The sequence below is a fragment of the Typha angustifolia genome, chromosome 15, assembly GCF_048772165.1.
Source record: "Typha angustifolia cultivar Huaian chromosome 15, ASM4877216v1, whole genome shotgun sequence".
Lineage (NCBI taxonomy): Eukaryota > Viridiplantae > Streptophyta > Magnoliopsida > Poales > Typhaceae > Typha > Typha angustifolia.
Window position 1 is genome coordinate 3,223,653 of NC_133253.1, and position 17,742 is coordinate 3,241,394.

A 17,742-nucleotide genomic window follows, 5' to 3' on the forward strand; every position below is an offset into this window, starting at 1 on the left:
AAATTTTTATTTCTGATGGTGATTTTCTCAGACTACAAGTCACATACACATAGTCAACAACCGATCAACCACGGCCACCAGCTCTCACAACGTGGAACCTTGCAAAGGTGCCACCTTTCACGTCATAACTTGGTCTCATGTCACAAAGACGAAAAGGATCCCATCCATGTTGGATAACGCTCTTGTGGTCTAGCTTTAAAGAGTCTACTCTTATAACTCCTCCCTCTTTCTATCCCACCATCCTCCTCCGCAAACCACCGAAGCTAAAAAGCCGACGCAGAGATCAAACAATGGAGGCCTCCTGTTTCTCTACCTCTAAATCCTTCAACAAAGTCTCACCCAGCTTCCCCTCCACCTCCCCCGCTAAGAAAAGACTCAACCAAATCTCCTGTGAGTGATTAGAAGTCACAAACTCCCTCTATAGCTTTTTTATGGGTAATATTTCGCTCTTTTTCTCTCTCTGCGCTAATCTTTTCCAGTGACTACGTCCGATAAATACCAGGTTGCAGCCTCCAATCTCAGTCACCGGACTGGCGATCCTTCCGAGCGAGGCTCGTCGCCGGCGAGCAAGCGTCGGTCCTCTCAACTCCGGCCCCGCCATCTGTGCCGGATAGATGGGCTCACCCTGTATACGAACCTGAGAAGGGATGCCTCCTAATAGCAACAGAGAAGCTTGATGGAGTTCACATATTCGAACGCACAGTGATCCTCCTCCTCTCCACAGGCCCATTGGGCCCAACCGGGCTCATCCTAAACAGGCCGTCGTTGATGTCCATCAAGGAGGCCCGGTCCACGGATCTCGACGTCGACGGCACGTTCTCCGGCCGTCCGTTGTTCTTCGGCGGGCCATTGGAGGAGGGCCTTTTCTTAGTGGGCCCACGAGGGGTTGAGGAGGAGGAGGGGGAGGAGGAGGACAAGGTTGGGAAGAGTGGGGTGTTTGAGGAGGTGATGAAGGGTTTGTATTATGGGACTAAAGAGAGCGTGGGTTGTGCTGCTGAGATGGTTAACAGGGATTTGGTTGGCGTGGGGGAGTTTAGATTCTTTGATGGGTACTGTGGGTGGGAAATGGGTCAGCTGAGGGAGGAGATATGGGCCGGGCTATGGAAGATGGCGGCCTGCAGCCCGAGCGTAATCGGGCTCGCCTCCGCCCGCGGTGAGCTGTGGGAGGAGATCTCCGGCCTCGTCGGCGGAAAAAAAGTGTGGTGAATATAATAAACCATCGATCATCATCGTTTGATCGATAACAGTTTAAGCTTTTACAGTAATAATCTGATGAATCAAAAATTTTACTTGTTTCATATAATTATATATATTAAGAATCACAGTGGAGTTGAATCATATGCAATGCCATGGTAGTGTCTTTAATTGACCACCCCACCACCACCACCCTCTTATATGATAATGGTGAGCAGTGATGTCAGAAAAGAGCTGCAAGTCTCCTGTTTCATGCAATAAGAGCACAATAGTAGTAGATTGCCAGCCTATTTATAAGCCCTAGTTTCCTTTCACAACAATGGAGCTTGACATATATGTCATGATCTCCATGGGACTCTATGTACTAAAAGGAATTATAAATAGGGCTCCTATGTTGGGCCATGCAATCAATGGGCAAATGTACTGTGTGGACTACTACTATATGACCACAATTTACAATTAATCACAAAGCTAACCCACCTAACAAATATTTATTAAGCAGCAGACCTAATCTTTAGACACTTGAATTAATTAATAGGAAATGTTGAGGGATTAGAACAAGTACTTTCATAGTAGATTCTAATCCAAGGTTTTGAGTGGAGAGAGGGAGGGCACATGGGTCATGCCATTCCTAGAACTGTTGTTACAAGGAACAAGTAGGCCCCATTGTCTTGCCTAAAACCTTGTACCATGAGGGAGAAGTAATAATAACTTTTTAAACTCATTTTTATAGGAACAGAAAAAAAAAAAAAAAAAAAAGGGGAAGAAAAAAAAGAAGCATCTTTGTTGTGGAAAGTTGCTGTGATTGGTCAGAGATATCATTCAAAATGTTGTTGATTGAATAAAAGGAGGAGGGGGGTTTTTTTTTTTTTTTAAATTTTTGTTTTGTTTTTTTAAATTAATTTTAGTTGGTGTGTAGTGTAGCGAATCAAGGTCTGCCAAGTGCCTGCTAAACGCACCAAATTCTTGCATCCCTGCTACGTTTGTGAATCCTTACAAGCTTCCAAGTACCAAACAAAGGAATATATCGTATTGGAAGGGAGAAAAAGAAATCAAATGGAGTTGGAGAGAGAAGATTGGATGTTGACAACTTTCCTGTCACTGCGGAGATCGAATCTCCCAATCTCATGACGATCTCCACGCCCTTGATGCGCACCCATGACCCATTACATCTCCATTACTGCTCCTTAGTCTCATATTTATTGCTGTTTTCGTCTCTCTCTTTTCTACTTTTGCTTACTACGAGCACTGCAACCCGTACTAGTTTGGCTTCTGCCGGCACTCGAACAATTTGTTTGCTGGTTTCCTTTTGTTTTGGATGCAGCAGCTCTGGATGATGGAGAGGGGAGTTGGGTCGGTCGGGGTAAATTTTCTTCTTTGTGCTCATCTTGCTTGTCTATGTTGTTTATGGATTTGGGTGTGTTTGTCCTGTAATATTTGGAGTAAAGATGTGATTTTGGTTGTGGGGTGTCTCCTTTATTTTTTTTCCTTTTTTCACTTGTTTAATTTATTAGACTTTCTTACTTTGTGGATTGATATACTTTGTTCTATTGAAGTTTCATGGGTTGATGTCCACTTTATTGCTGCTGCTTTGTTGTTTGAGGCGTGAGATCTTTTTCTTTGACCCTTCATTATACGGTTATTTTATTCGATCTGTTCAGCTTCTCGATTAAGGTTTAAGAAATCAAAGTATACCACTTATTATTAGAATCGCGTGTTGGGTGAAATGTCACTTTAGAGTTGATATCTAACTTTATCTTACGATTCGAATGATCAGAACTCCTCTTCTCCTACACAAGAAGATACTTTTAGTGTTTGTTCATCTACTATTTCCTCACCGCTTCTAAGTTCTTCTTAGTCTTCTGAACGGGGAAGAATGAGTTAACTTGTCTTTTTTATCATCTCGGAACCCCATTTTGATCTGTTCTTCAATATCTAGAATAATGCCTCCATCTCTTGCTTGAAATGCAAGGAGATCTTCGCTGGATTCTTGCGAAGACTAAATCTAATTATGCTTTTTCTGTTGACCTGCTTCCAAGTTCGTCAAGTTTGATCTATGTTGTCAATCAGTTCAACTTTTGGGATTTTCTGTTGAGGATGTTTAATCAATTCCTTTTATACTAGTCCAAATGTATGAGTTCCAAACTTGATATTGTGACACTCCATTTTGACTGTTCTTCCAGACTTGCAGTGTTGTTATGGTTCAAAGTGTGATTCGTAATTAATAGTGACGCAATTAACATGGAAATTCAATGCAGGGTTTACATTTCAGTTATGCAATTCAAAGTTCCAAAGTTATTTTAACCTACTTATGAAGTATTTGACTAATTACATCTAGTCTACTTTTCTTTGACATTATTGTTTATTTAACCCTTACTTGATTATTAGAATGAGTAAACAACATTCAGATTTAATGATTTTAACTTTTAGATGGTTTGATGACAACAAACATATGGCCATCTGCAGTTACACTGACTAAATCTTAAAGTCTCGATAGCCTGTGTAGTTTAACTGATTTATGCTCATCTATATCTGGACGCAGTGGCATGCGCATTAATACTTGTTCTATTATTAATATTGCAGTATTTTTGTGCTAAATTTCTATGCCCATGCATGATGGCATTTTTGGCGTGCATTTCCTGATGGCAGGTTCTTTTGAGATACAAGAGTTGAGAAGCACAATTCTGTGGTCTCTTGGGATGGATTTTATGACATTCGCTCCTGGGATGGACTTAATGACATTTCCAAGTGAATGATATAGCAGCTGGTCCTGGCCATTGACTCCCTTATTATCAGGTTGTCCTATGGGGTTCTTGTGCTTCTGGGTTAGCTGTAGCTACTTTATTATCTTTTATCTCCTTCTCATTAATAATTGATCATTGTAATATTACTGTCTTGGGTTGTTCAATTGCTTCCTTCTCACTATTTCTGTTATTATACTTACTCTCTCTAACTACTTACTGCATGTTTCTTTTGTCTTGGATCACAGGAATGGCAACCAAAGTGGATTGTGAAAGCTACTTCTCAGTGTTTCATCCAATGAGGGATCTAAATGAGAACATGAGTAATAATTGGTCTCTTTACTATGAGGATAAAACATTTGATGGACAGGTGTACCACGACCGTGAACTAAGGCCAACAAATGGATATTCAGGTTATCATAAGGAAATGTTGAGGAAAACAATGCTTGAGCATGAAGCTATATTCAGGAGACAGGTAAACACACATTTCTCAGTTAAGATTTTCATCACATATAATAGATAATATTGTAATACAAATTTTAGTAAAGGGAAATTTCTTTTCATTTTTTGATAATAAATTAATTCAATTGGAGCATCTATCGCTAGAGAAACTTGGGGCCACTGAATGATTATAAGGTCACTGGTTGTTAATCCAGATTTTCAACAACATATTCTTGTTCTATAATTCAGGTGTACGAACTCCATCGTCTTTACAAAATACAAAGGGGCCTGATGGATGAGCTTATCGGGAAGCAGCTGTGCAGATCTGTACCAGCTTGTACATATCAGACAAGTATGTTTTCATCTCAATTGCCAGCTTATAATTTTGACAAGCAGAATATTCTTCGTTTAGTTGTAGCGAGTACATCTTACAATGGTGCAGCAATGACAGGTACTGATGAGAAGAGGACACCATTAAACTTTCTAAAGCAAGAGAACCTACAATGCAGCTCAGTTCGAAATGAAGCTAGGGGATCTCTAAATGATGACAGATTGTTCAATTGTAATAGCAATAAGATCCCAAAGAAAATGTTTGACCTTCATCTTCCTGCTGATGTATATATTGAATGTGAGGATGCAGATAAAACAGAAAATGGTACTGTCAGCACGTCGCTGAGTAGGTCCCCTGATCCTCTCAACATTATTTGTAGTGAGCCTGAAAAAGCCGTGCAATTGACTCTTGCCACTGGTGAGAATTCTAGTTCTAGACAAGGCAGTTTACAATCAGATAAGTGTCCAAGACATGATCTGTCCATCCACAGGTTGGCAGATCTAAATGAACCTTCTGAAGATTTGCATGGTGAAATACCAGAAAGATCATATTTTTCTCATTTTGATGTAATACAAACCCATAGTGCCGAAACTGGAGGGCCGCTAGAAATAAAGCCAAACAAATGTCTACTGCACATGGATTTCTTTACAGCCAGAGAGAGAGATGAACTAACTAGCACAAAACTTTCACATCAAGATAAGCAGAAAGTAAAACAGAAAGGGTCACTCTTATATAATGATGCATGTAAGATTTCTGTTGCCATTTTTGGTAATATTTGTGAGTCATCTTTAAGTCGATCTCGTTGTCTTATCAAAGTTGATCTGATTTTTAATGTCGGTTGCGTTATCATGTTCAACTTGCCAGTGTTTTAATTTGAAATCAGGAAATCTCTTGACCAGTAACATAATTGCTTGTTGATTATAATTTTTGAGCGTGGTTCATGCTTTTTACTTTTAGTTGCTAAGCAGTTCTATTTTGAAAGCACATCAGATATCTGTCTTTAACTATCTCCTGGTGGACCAATAATTTCTCTCTCAACAATTCCATCTGTCCATTTCCTTCTCTATATCTACATATAAATTATAAATACTTGATACTAGAATTCATCTGCGGATATTCCTTCTCTGGATCTTCATTTCAGGTGCTGGTGCCTTGTTATCATTGAAATTTTGGAATATGTTATATATCAGTAAATAATTTGACTCGGTTAACCATGGCTGCCCCTTCTTATCAGTTATTTATGTACAATTTGCTTCTAAAGGGTACTTTCTTCTCAGGATTGACATGCAACCATGGTAAAAAGAAAATGATGGTTTGGGTAAAGAAGGAAAATTGATATTATATTGACTAGATGAATTTCCGAAGGGCTTGGGAATAAATTATTGCTGTTGTTTTGATGCTTAGGAATACTGTGAAGCAGTTGTAAGCCAGTAAGTCTTATTTAACTGAACATGGTGGAACAAGTACACTCTACCAAACTTTTTCTTAGTACTTATTTGTGCTTGATTCTTAGCAGAATGGTTTGGATGGAAGGTATGTATGTAAGTAATTTAACTATTTACACTGTACTAAGAACAGAAATTTTCCTGGACATTTTAATTTAGTAATGAGTTCTGTTGAGAGAAGAATATAAAAAATCAATCCTCTTTTAAAATTATTATCTTCTATTTGGCTGGTTAACTTAAGTTGCGGGACTCATGTCTTGATGCGATTGCTTTCTTGGAGCTGCTGTAGGTCAGTTCATATATAACCTGTCACAGCATATTAAGAACTTTAGCATTAGATTATCCAATATCCAACTTTATTCAGTCTCTTTCACAATATAGTATGTTGTAGTGTACACTGTTATGTTAGTCCCTTTCTTGCTCTTATTTTTAATTTGAAGTCTGCTAATCGATTATGCTTGTAGTGTTGATACACTTTATCCACTGCTACCTCTACAGGCCAAAGTCAAGCTGTGGGTGACTTAAGTTCTGCTCCCTCCAGTGAGAAAATTCCATTGTCATTTGAACCAATACAACTGAAGCTCAAGAAATCCCATGGAATTCATTTAGATGATCAGGAGAAAACAGATACACGTCTTATGGAGAGAGAAACTAAATTGGTTGAAATGTCAGGAAGAAGTCCACAACTTGTTAAGTCAGTTTTACATTCAGAAGTGCCAGATCATAAATTGACGGATCACCTTACTGCTTCGGCACCGATTTCATCTCAGAGAAAGCGAGTGAATAGCATAAGTCACATACCAATTGCAGTTCAGGCACTTCCATGCTTTGAGAGATCTGCACTAATAAAGGCACAAGGCAAGAGGACAAGAGCAATTATTCAGAACTCTGGCTCTGCTTGTGAAGAGCTACAGATGAATGACAATATTAGGTTTGACAGACAATCTGGAAACAAGTCCTGTCCAAATGGTCAGAATTTGGAATCCAATTCTTCGATGCATTTAAGATATCCACCGTTCACCCTTGAGAAGCAAGAAATCAGTATGAAATGTAATGCTTCGATAAATGAGAACTCTGGAAATCTTGACATGCAGAAGCACTTAAAGAATTCAAAATGCACTGATTTGCAGTCTATGAATGGTGTTAATTGGAATCAACATGTTTCAAATGAACCCCGAAATGGCTTCATTACGCTACTGGGTGAATTGGGGAAATATGCTGAAGCATCAAAAGGATTGCACTTACCGAGAACAAATCCAGTATCCACTGAATCTGTTGGCAAAAATGAACTTGCTTCTCATATGAATGTGGGCTTCCCAGAGAACAATCAACCGTTGATGTCAAACTATGATAACTTGGTTCCTAAGTGTGCAAGAAAAGAAGATAGGACAAAAGGTTCATCCTTATCTGTTCGGCAGCTTTCCCTATCATCATTGCATGTCAAGGACAGCATTGTAGAAAGGAGTGGAACATCTGTTGAACCTAATGGAGCATTTCTCGGATTTCCTTTTCAAAGAGATCATGGCTTGCATTCATTTTTATATCAGGAACAATATTTAGCTGGTCATACAAAGTCCAGTGTAAGAGGAAAAAATGCTAAAGCCACTAATGTAGCTTTTTGGAATGATATAAATTTGAACTCCATGGTGCCAATGGATGAAAATGATCCAATTTGTGGAGATGAGAACTCTCCATCATCACATTCACTACTGTGTATTACCCCAGAAGTCTATGGCATTGACCTAGAAGCACCAGCTGATGGATGGAAAGAAGATAGAATATTCTCGCGGAGTGAGATCATAGGGAAAATGCATAATAAAACCATCGATGTATCTTTAAGCACAAAATATGGCTTAGGAGACTCTGGATTTTCTCATGATACAACTCTTAGAGTAGCAGCAGAGTCTATTGTTTCCTTGTCCTTGGATGCTTGCAGCCAAGCAGATGATAATATGACCTGCAGTTCACTGGTCCCATCATCATGCGTTTCCTTGCAGTGGTTCGCTGAGGTTGCCACATCAAATGCAGAGAATATTGGGGTACCAAAATTCGGAGGTGGTGATGGATTGGAACCTTTATACAACAATGGATTGGATATTTTTGAGGCAATGACGTTGAATCTAGAAGAAATGAAGGCAGATGAATACATGTGCAAACATAGGGAGCAGGAGAATTGGAAAGATGCAGATAGTCACAGTGCTGCATTGCTTCTAACCATGTCTCGGAGGGGCAAAGCGAGGAAAAGAAGGCAGCGTAAGGATTTCCAGAAAGATATCCTGCCAGGCCTTGCAACACTGTCAAGGCATGAAGTGAATGAGGATCTTCAAAGTCTTGGAGGGCTGATGAGAGAATCAGGCAAGTCTTGGCAGAAAGCATCAGCAATGCGGGGGAGGGGGCGAAATAAGTCCAGTTGCCAAACAAGGGGGAGGCGGCGACCAAGAAGTTTGGCTGTCACTGTTTCCGAAATACTTGTTAGTCCACCAGCACCACAGCCTACTCATACTGAAACAGAGATCACTGAAAGGAGCATCATGTTGTGGGGAAGGACAACTAGGCGATGCAGTAGGCAGAGAAACCAAGCTGGTAATTTCTCTGCTACTCAAATTTAGATGTTAGATATCTGTACTCTGTGATAACTACTTTAAAGAGGTTGATAAGTATAGCAGTTTTCTCAGTATATTACAAGTTGAATTAAGGTGCTGTAAATGTTGTCTGGGCTTAATTTGCCCTCTACCATGTGTTTTGAGTTAAAATTTTCTACAGGTCACAATGAAAGATATTTACTGTTTCTTGAGATCGACCACAGAGCTATTATTTTCAGAGAATTGTTTAACTATTTCTAACCACTTATTCTGGATATCATCAGAGTTAAACATACAGGGCAAGAGGATTGCCATTTACAGATCCTGAATATATCAAACAAAAGGGCATGTCCTCTGTGATCAGGAGCTTTTGTAATTTAATTATATTTAATTTTTTTAATTTAATATATAAAATTAAGTCTGTATATTTTCTATCCATGATATATTATAATAAAGTGCATATAATTTATATTTTACGATGCATACTAGAATTTATTATACAAATAAAAAAAATTAAATATAATTAAGTAAAAACCCCTCGGCGATTAATCTATTGCTATATATATATGAGCTATTTTGAACAACATAAAAACAAAAGAGCATCTGTTTCATGTTGGATTCCATCAATTTATTATTATTTTTTCAAAAAAAAAATCCATGGTATGTTTTAATCTTCCAGTATACCATATAATAAAAATGATCCTTTTGTAAGTTTTTCAAACATTATCTAATCTATATTAAGGACTACTGAAGGCGATAAACAATCTCGAAGAAGTTCTTTAGTTGATATATATTATATATATATTTCACAAATAAGTCCATGTTTTCTCTTAATTTACAAAACAAATATCAAATAGCGATCGACGATAAATACATTTCTTATTTTGAAAATATGAGTTTTGATTTATTTTTTAAAAAAATTTCTAAGTTTGAAAATTGGCAGGTGCTCAGATATTGTTATTATATTAGATTTGAAATCCCATGGAGCTCCTCCTTATCATATATGGGAGGATGGAGTACGATCATCGCTTACCCTCCTCGCCTCCTCCTCCTGTGAAACCAAAGCACCAAACCCTGCACTCCCCCATCTGCTTCTCGTCCTGCTTCCGCTCCCCCGCCGACGTCGTGGACGGCGGTGACCGCACCCCATCGTCGGCGACCTCGCTGATCCGATCACCCTCCGCGTGGCTTCGTTGCAAGCCACACGATCTGGCGGAGCTGCGGTGCCGGACCTCCAAATCTGGAGGCCGCCACCACCGCCGGCGTCACTCCTCTGAGTTCGGGTACGACCCGCTAAGCTACGCCCTCAACTTTGACGAGGGTGACGGCGCCGCACCGGCTGAAGATCTCCGGTACCGCAGCTTCTCCTCTCGGCTTCCGGCGTCTCCCCCGACCGCCGTTGTGGTGGTGTTCGAGAAGCCTAGGGGAAAGGAGGCGCCGGTGTGATTCTTACCTGCTTTCGACTCGGGATGTTTTCTTTCTGGTCTCTGACCTTGTTGGGTTCGAAAAGTTTGGATTTTGATTTGTTCGTTTCGATTAGTTTGTTTTTATGAAGGTGAATAATTGGAGAGAATTAGGGTTTGCTTTCTCTCTCTGTGGATTTCCTCGCATTTGTTGTTTTAATGGAAGGAGGTAACTTTTCAAGTGAAATGTGCTCTTTTGGTGCAATTCTTATTTCAACTACAATTCTTGTTTAAACTAGCAAGGGGAGATTATAATGTGGTTCTCTGAATTAGTAAGCCATGTTACCAATATCTCAATACGTGAGCAATTTGGATTTTGGCAAGTGCATTTGATGACCATTACAATCTATCCAAGTTAACCATCTGAATTCTATGGTGGAGAGAAATCAGAGCCCAGGGAGCTGTGCAGAAATGACGCTATAGAGCCCTACAAAAATTGTCAACCTGCATATCGCCTGTTACTTTGGCCATGCGTATATCTGAAAGATCATTAACAGAAATGTCCTTGAAATTGAACAGTTGTTGGGCATCCTAGAGCTGGCCATTTGTGTGGAAGTTCTTTGGTTGTGTTTTATGGATGAGCTATTATATTCAGTTGGAAGAGTTTTTTTGGGGGATCAGGATGTTGACTCTGGCAAACAATCTAATAGCTTCCTTAAGGTTGGTCTAAATGTGGTAATGTTTGCTAGTTTTTTGTCATTTGGTTGTACCATAGACAAGAATTTGAGGAGATCATAGATAAGGGCTAGCCAAGTGATGCTGGTGAGCTTGTTTCAGTCAGTAGGGAATAAGAAAGCACTCAGAGTTTGTCTTTTCAGATATTATTCTGAGTATTGTCAACATGTCGTGATAAGTGTGGTGGCAAGGATTCGGCACTTCCATGTTGAAGCAAATGGAGAGAACTGTATTCTTCACAGAATGCCATGATTGCTCTGAGTAGTTCTGAAGCAAGACAGATATTTCTATCTTATGCGACGGGAAGAGATCCTTTTGCTGCATTGAATCATTTTGGCAGATGTGCTTCCAAAAATTCCACAATGCGATGTTCTCTTGTTACCTCCAAAGCAACACAAGGAACAATGCAACCAAATTGTTCGTTGTTGTGGCTGGAGCAGGCGCAGAAAAACTATGAAGCTCTGCCAAGTTTGTCCTCAGGATTTCTGATCTAACAGATACAAGAAAAGGCATAGATCTTCCAATTGCGGAAAGCTAGATGTCAGTATCTGTATTCAGTAATACCGTAGGACGTCGGCTTAGAGAGTACCATCTCATTTGTATTGCCTATTGCTGATTAATATGTTTGGATATATATCTTGTTCTTTGTCAAATGTGGCAGGTGAAGTTTGCTGGCTGAAAATGGAAACACCAAGTATGATCTTAGGCTCCCAACTGATGAGACTTAGGTTAGTTAGCAGAAGTATATTGTATCTGTTAATTGCTTTTATCCTTAGATGAATATATCTGTTAGGTTAATCTTTTTAACTATAATTTTGTATGCAACACCCGTTAAAGGTGGTTTTGCAGATCAGATCTATGCACTGAAAGACATTGGCCCAAAGTAGCTTTATCCTTATACAGTAAGAGGATGTTGAAGCCATTTCATACTTCCTGAGAAGATCTATGGATAATAGCTATAATACATCGATCAAGACAGTGATGACTGCATGCTGGGCTAACAAATTCAACTGGCATTTTACATTGCTCAAGTTTGAGCTTCTGTGCTCATGGCTGTGAACAACCTTTTACTATTTGGTGCTTGTGCCAAGTAATCTCTCATCTCTCGTCTATAATGCTACTGTGGACGACTAGCTTTTCACATTTTATTGTGACCTGCCTAAAGAGAAACAATCCATTTAAGATGGTTTCCTTGATCAAACGAGATGCTTGCTAAACTATGTGGGTTTATGATAATTTTTGTTGCTTTAGTTAACATGCCCCGTAGGAATCTTTTCTTTTATTGTCTGTTTTAGCTTCCATATACTCTTGTAATATCTCATCAGGTTGTTCTCTTCTCAGAAATGTATAGGTTTGTAGGCTTGCAGCAGGTGTTTTATGCTATAATTTGAATGCATAATTAGTAATTGACTGCAGAGTGGAGAGAAGATAACAAAATTAAAAGGTGATAGTGCAGCCAAGTTCGTCTTTAATATATTCCAAATAAGCAATTTGAATACATTTAGTGCAGCTGGGCAATTGCCAGTCAGAAACTTGGAGGAGGAGAATTTTTAACATAATTAAAGTAGTTTTCTTCTTTTCTTCCCCCCCTTTTTTTTTCTGCTGTCATGGTAGGACCTTTCTTATGATACTATCTAAACAGATTGACTAATTCCCTTTGAAAATATTAAAATGGTTTATAATTACTATCAAAAATATTTAAAACATCATAATTGTCGCTACATCTTTCAAAATTTTATAAATAACAGATCTGAAAAAGAGAGACTATTTTAACTTACATAAATTATTAAGAACAGTTTAAAAGTTATCTAACATTATATCAAGTACTGTACTAAAATGAAATATATTTCATATGATCTGGGATAAAAATTGTTAATAAATATTTTGCACTCTAAACTTATTATTATTTTTATTTAAACTTTGATAATAATTTATCTAATAATTAACTATCATGGTAGTTTCGAACGAGCGTCAAGAATTAAGCCAATTACGATATTTTGAACAAGTTTTCAAATACCCCAGTCCCAATTATATAAAAATCCCTATTTGTAAACCCATCCTGTAGAAAAATCCTACAAATTTGCTATGCTATGTCTGGATCTTATTTATTAATTTTATTTTCCTCCTAACATCGCTGTTATGTTTGCCTTCGTGCCTTGCGTTCCCGGTCCCGCCACGAATGGAACTGGCCTTCAAGTTCAAGTTCAAGTTCAATCCCTGCACGTCATCCCCCTCCTCCTCGTCACCCAAACATCTCCCATCCGTTCGTTCGATCCGCGACAGCAAATCCAGTCCCTCCATCTAAACACGCGCCAAGCTACGAGGTGATGGTGATGCCTCGCATGACGATGGCGCCTCGATTTCCCGCAAAAATTACAAGCTAAGAGGAAGACAGAAGGACTCTCGAATGTCGATCGAGATGGTGTTGGATTTTTAAGCATATTGATCGGTTGGAATTGGTGTTATACCCGCGTCGATGGCTCTGTTGCGGAAGCTCTTCTCGCGGAAGCCGCTCGATGGGCTCTTCGAGCTCTCCGATAGGGTGCACGGTAAAGTTCTTTTGGCTCTTAAAATGCTTTCAAACCGGTATCGATTGCTAAATTTGATGATAGTAAATACGAATGATCGTAGGGCGATAAGGTATCACCTCCGCTTTCTTGATTAGTTCGTTCCAATGAGTTGAATCAGGCCGATAGTCTTCTTCTTTTGGACAACATCTATAAGTATTTCCTAATTGGTTTCCAATTTTGGTTTGCTTGCAGTGTTCAATTGTTGCTTATCTACGGAAATTTTAGGAGAAGAAGAGCACAGGGACTACATGGTCAGAGCCTTCGCCCAGCTAAAAGACCACTTTCCAGATGCCTCTTTCATGGTGGTCAACACAATGGAAGGGGATGAGAGAAGCCAAGATTTGGGCATTTTGTCCGAGTTCAACGTGACGGTCATGGATTATCCGCGGCAATACCACCGCTTTCCAATCCTTCCTCTGGAGGTGATTATCCATGACTTCCTGCGGCCGTGTGAGAGGTGGCTGTCATTTGACGGCCAACGGAGTCGGTTGCTAATGCACTGCGAGACCGGGGGTTGGCCTTCGCTTGCCTTCATGCTTGCTGCTCTGCTCCTTTACAGGAAACAGCATACCGTGGAGCAACGGACGTTGGAGATGGTGTATAAGCATGCATCAAAGGAGCTTCTCCATCTCTTCTACCCTTTGAATCCACAACCTACTCAGCAGAGATATTTAGACTACATTACTAAGCTAGGCAGTGGTGCAAATTGGCCTTCAGAAGATGCATCTTTGATCTTGGATTGTTTGATACTGAGAGCTATTCCAAATTTTGATGGTGAAGGGGGATGTAGGCCGATGATCCGCATACATGGTCGCGACCCGCTAGCCCCGAGTAACAAAGCTTTGAAGGTACTTTTCGCGACGCCAAAGACTAAGAAGAACCTAAAGCACTACAGCCAGGTATTGCTTACTGCCATTGTTTTCAAAAAGCTTTTGTTTGTTTGATGCACTGGGTTGTCATTCTTTGTGACGTTAATGCAGGCAGGGAGTATAGTGATGAAAATTGACACCTACTGCCATATTCAAGGAGATGTGATCATTGAGTGCCTCCATGTAGATCATGATCTGGAGGGCGAGGAGAGGATGTTCAGATTCATGTTCAACACTGCGTTTGTTCGATCTAACCTCTTGACGCTTGCCCGTGATGAAATTGACGTTGCATGGAGATGCAAACACCAGTTTCCGGAGGATTTTAAAGCTGAGGTAGTTACCTGCTCCCATTACAAAGTAGTAATAGTTTGTAATGTCTCACTGAATTGAGAGGAGATTCATGCTTGAACCAGGTGTTCCTTTCGGAGTTCGACGCCGTTGAATCCAACACAATTGCAGAAGCATTAGTTGATCAGACTGAGGAGAAAAAAGAAGATCACATTTCTGCAGTAAATATAGAAGTATTAGCCGATCAAAACATTGTGAACGAGAAGCAGGACAATGCTTCCACAGACACCACTACAGAAATATTAGCTGAACACATTGAAAACAAGAAGCGGGATCATATCTCCACAGAAAGAACAGATGAGTTCTTCGACGCCGAAGAGCTTTCAAATCACTCAGATGGATTGGATAGTAGAAGAGACCCAGAAACTCAAACAGTTCCAATCGAAATGCCACCTGGTGATGATCAAAATCTTGAATCAGATATCCATGTGGTTGAAGAATCAAGCAATCATCAGACAGTAACTGAGGTAGCAGAACAAACACACAGAAGACCTTTTCCCCATTCAAAGAAGCAGACTACCTTCATGCCCCAAATTCCAGTCATATCAAAGAGGAAGATTAGCAAGCATGAACCTGTTACAGATCACACAAAATTACAAACAAAAGGGAAGGCAGTGCTTGGGAAGGTCCAAACAAACAGAGCCAATGATAGAGGTAGTGAAGTTGGTCAAGCAAAAAAGACTCCTCTAACTTCTAACAGAGTAAGACCTCCAGCTTCCAAGCTGCAACCGCCATCATCTGATGCCTCTTGTGTGCCTCAACCTCCAACTCCATCACCTCCTACTTCCCCAACTAGACTTGGAGGAACACCCACCAATCCCAGATCATCCACTCCTCTCAAGCTACACGGGATAACCAAGAAACTCCCACCTACCCCTCTACCTATATCTCCAAGAACATCAACGAAAGCCCCTCCGGTCCTTGCACCGCCTCCGTCGAGGCTACGTGTTTCTCCCTCCATGTCTTCCACTCCAACTATAAAAGGAAGATCACTCCCTCCTCCCGTATTGCCACCAACTCCTAAGTTCTCTTCAAATGCATCGAAGCCCGGTCGTGCGGCGACGCCAGTGCGGGGAGGGGCTGCAGCGCCGCCGCCGTCTCCTGGAGTACGCACAGAGGCATCCATGCGATCACCGGTCGTTCGACTACGTGGTAGTAGCGACAGCACAACGATGACTTCTCCCTTGAGAGCTCGGAGAAGTGATCTTGCAACAATATCACATAGTAAACCAACTCCTCCTCCTCCTCCTTCACAAGTTGGCGCCAAAAGTTCACGGTCAAGTGGTTTAAATGGGCAAAAAGGGCCCAACACTCGTCTAGTAAGATCGGGCTTATGATGTCTAGAATTCAAGACTGTTCATTCCATTCGTTGCTCTTCATGTTCGTCTACGTTACATAGAATTTTTTTTTCCTGCACATGTTCTCTGTTTTAAAAATGCGTGCAAGTTCATTGGATTCCCAAGTGTAGGAAGGAATATTGCATCAACATGATCGATATACGTGAAATGCATCTCGGGGGTTTTATCTTGGATTCTAGTCCTGCTACCTGGCCTTATGCAATCCATACATGTTCTTTTCATTCCAATCCCGAGGACAAACAAAAGGGGGAAATGGCTGTGATGACTGAGAACGCCATGCCTCCCTTTTGTATAATACGCAATTATATAGCAAAAAGGAGCTCCCTTTTCTCAACTTTTAGACATGGACTTCGATTGCCCTGACCTCCTATCTCGTGAGCATACTTCGACAGCCAGCAGTGGGAATTCTGCACGCCCTCCTTTACCCTTCTTCTTACAACGGGGTGGACCACGCAGTCCTTTTCGTGCTCCCGTAGATAGAAAAATAGGACCCTGCTATGATGCCATGAGTAAGGATGGATAAGCTCTTGTCCTCCCTCTTGTCGCTCGATTGGTTCGCCTTTTCCATAATTTGTGCCGCCTTTATCTTTTTCAGAAGAGACCACTGTCGCAATTTGTCGTTCTTCATCAATTATCGTCCTTTGTTTGGCTTATAATTTTGTTCCAGATCAATTTGCTTGATTACGGAATAAGTTCAAGTATTTTCCGAGCTGCTACTTATGGTTCAATTGAATTTAGGAGAATTATAATTTATTCTTTTGTGGTTTTGTTCATATCAACTTGTAACGGCTAGTTAACCAGTAATTATGTGATAAAAGACTTAACAAATCATAGTTTATTTTTAAAAAAATATATGGATAAATGGTCCTAACTTATAAAAATTAAGTGTTTAAATTTAAAGTAGATAAATTAAAATTAAGCTAGATTACATACGATAAACTATAATTTGCCCTTAAGTTTATCATATTACCATTATATTTGAGTCGATATCAAATTGGGCTTAAAGCAAGTTTGCAATTCCCAACTCTATTTTTGCCGTTTCATTAATCCTAACTTTGAGACCGATTAGCTCACTCGTTCTCCATGCTTAAGGATTTGAGATGCAGAGCTTTGAGATATAAGGATACAAATCATAGAGGTGTCCTATATAAAACTTATTGTCCCTCACATGCATGAAGCTACTAGCTCAGGCAGCATCATCACATTAAATGCATGTCTCCAATTTTCCATAGCTAGATATATTTTAGCTATAGGAACTAATCATGGGTCCTGTACATCAAGCCTTCAATAAATATCGTATAAGTTTTTCAATAAATTTACTAATATCAATTATATTTTCAAAAATAAATATTATAAATAATATATATATATAATTTAAAATTTGATTACAATAAAATTTTAGAGGGTAAAATAAATTTAGGCCTAATCACAAGAATAACCTTTTTTCTTTCTATGATCAGGTTTGATGACATTTGTGCTGATGTTATATATCACTATCATCTACTAATAAGGATGGGCACATGCATCATGCATGCATGCATGCATGTACAAAGTCTAGGTTTGGTGTACACTTGGGTTGTCCCCCCCACCCTATCTAAGCTGTATCTGACCTGTTAAATAACGTTGGCGATCTAATGGATGTATGGTTGGTCTTCTAATGGTCTAATTTAAGCTCAATCCTCATGATTCTAAATATATATATATATATATATATTCTCTTAAAAT

General features: G+C 39.7%; 3 protein-coding genes across 5 annotated transcripts; all 3 read left to right on the plus strand.

Moving 5' to 3' along the window:
* Positions 1 to 224: 224 nt before the first annotated feature.
* On the plus strand, positions 225 to 1,338 carry LOC140778045 (uncharacterized). Its single transcript, XM_073122567.1, has 2 exons — positions 225 to 390; positions 503 to 1,338. The coding sequence occupies exons 1-2, from the start codon at positions 291 to 293 to the stop codon at positions 1,204 to 1,206; spliced, it is 804 nt and encodes a 267-aa protein (XP_072978668.1). The 5' UTR covers positions 225 to 290; the 3' UTR covers positions 1,207 to 1,338.
* A 751-nt stretch (positions 1,339 to 2,089) lies between these two features.
* LOC140778044 (uncharacterized) lies at positions 2,090 to 8,955 on the plus strand. Of its 3 annotated transcripts, none has more exons than XM_073122565.1 (6): positions 2,090 to 2,557; positions 3,844 to 3,990; positions 4,184 to 4,410; positions 4,626 to 4,728; positions 4,819 to 5,124; positions 6,651 to 8,955. In XM_073122565.1, the coding sequence occupies exons 3-6, from the start codon at positions 4,186 to 4,188 to the stop codon at positions 8,759 to 8,761; spliced, it is 2,745 nt and encodes a 914-aa protein (XP_072978666.1). In that variant the 5' UTR covers positions 2,090 to 2,557; positions 3,844 to 3,990; positions 4,184 to 4,185; the 3' UTR covers positions 8,762 to 8,955. The 3 variants fall into 3 exon arrangements, with proteins under 3 accessions (XP_072978666.1, XP_072978664.1, XP_072978665.1); XM_073122563.1 differs by having other exon boundaries at positions 2,091 to 2,557; positions 4,819 to 5,451; XM_073122564.1 differs by having other exon boundaries at positions 2,092 to 2,557; positions 4,828 to 5,451.
* Positions 8,956 to 12,821: 3,866 nt separating this feature from the next.
* Positions 12,822 to 16,193, plus strand: LOC140778929 (uncharacterized). Its single transcript, XM_073123833.1, has 4 exons — positions 12,822 to 13,421; positions 13,635 to 14,341; positions 14,423 to 14,644; positions 14,725 to 16,193. The coding sequence occupies exons 1-4, from the start codon at positions 13,349 to 13,351 to the stop codon at positions 15,994 to 15,996; spliced, it is 2,274 nt and encodes a 757-aa protein (XP_072979934.1). The 5' UTR covers positions 12,822 to 13,348; the 3' UTR covers positions 15,997 to 16,193.
* The last annotated feature ends 1,549 nt before the right edge of the window (positions 16,194 to 17,742 follow it).

What these genes read in the sequence shown, in the direction of transcription:
- LOC140778045 (XM_073122567.1), top strand. Translation starts at nt 291, where the DNA reads ATGGAGGCCTCCTGTTTCTCTACCTCTAAATCCTTCAACAAAGTCTCA. An exon ending in AAGACTCAACCAAATCTCCT is followed by an intron (nt 391 to 502) that starts GTGAGTGATTAG and finishes GATAAATACCAG; the next exon opens with GTTGCAGCCTCCAATCTCAG.
- LOC140778044 (XM_073122563.1), top strand. Translation starts at nt 4,186, where the DNA reads ATGGCAACCAAAGTGGATTGTGAAAGCTACTTCTCAGTGTTTCATCCA. An exon ending in AGCTTGTACATATCAGACAA is followed by an intron (nt 4,729 to 4,818) that starts GTATGTTTTCAT and finishes ACAATGGTGCAG; the next exon opens with CAATGACAGGTACTGATGAG. An exon ending in ACTCTTATATAATGATGCAT is followed by an intron (nt 5,452 to 6,650) that starts GTAAGATTTCTG and finishes CTACCTCTACAG; the next exon opens with GCCAAAGTCAAGCTGTGGGT.
- LOC140778929 (XM_073123833.1), top strand. Translation starts at nt 13,349, where the DNA reads ATGGCTCTGTTGCGGAAGCTCTTCTCGCGGAAGCCGCTCGATGGGCTC. An exon ending in ACCTAAAGCACTACAGCCAG is followed by an intron (nt 14,342 to 14,422) that starts GTATTGCTTACT and finishes ACGTTAATGCAG; the next exon opens with GCAGGGAGTATAGTGATGAA. An exon ending in CGGAGGATTTTAAAGCTGAG is followed by an intron (nt 14,645 to 14,724) that starts GTAGTTACCTGC and finishes TGCTTGAACCAG; the next exon opens with GTGTTCCTTTCGGAGTTCGA.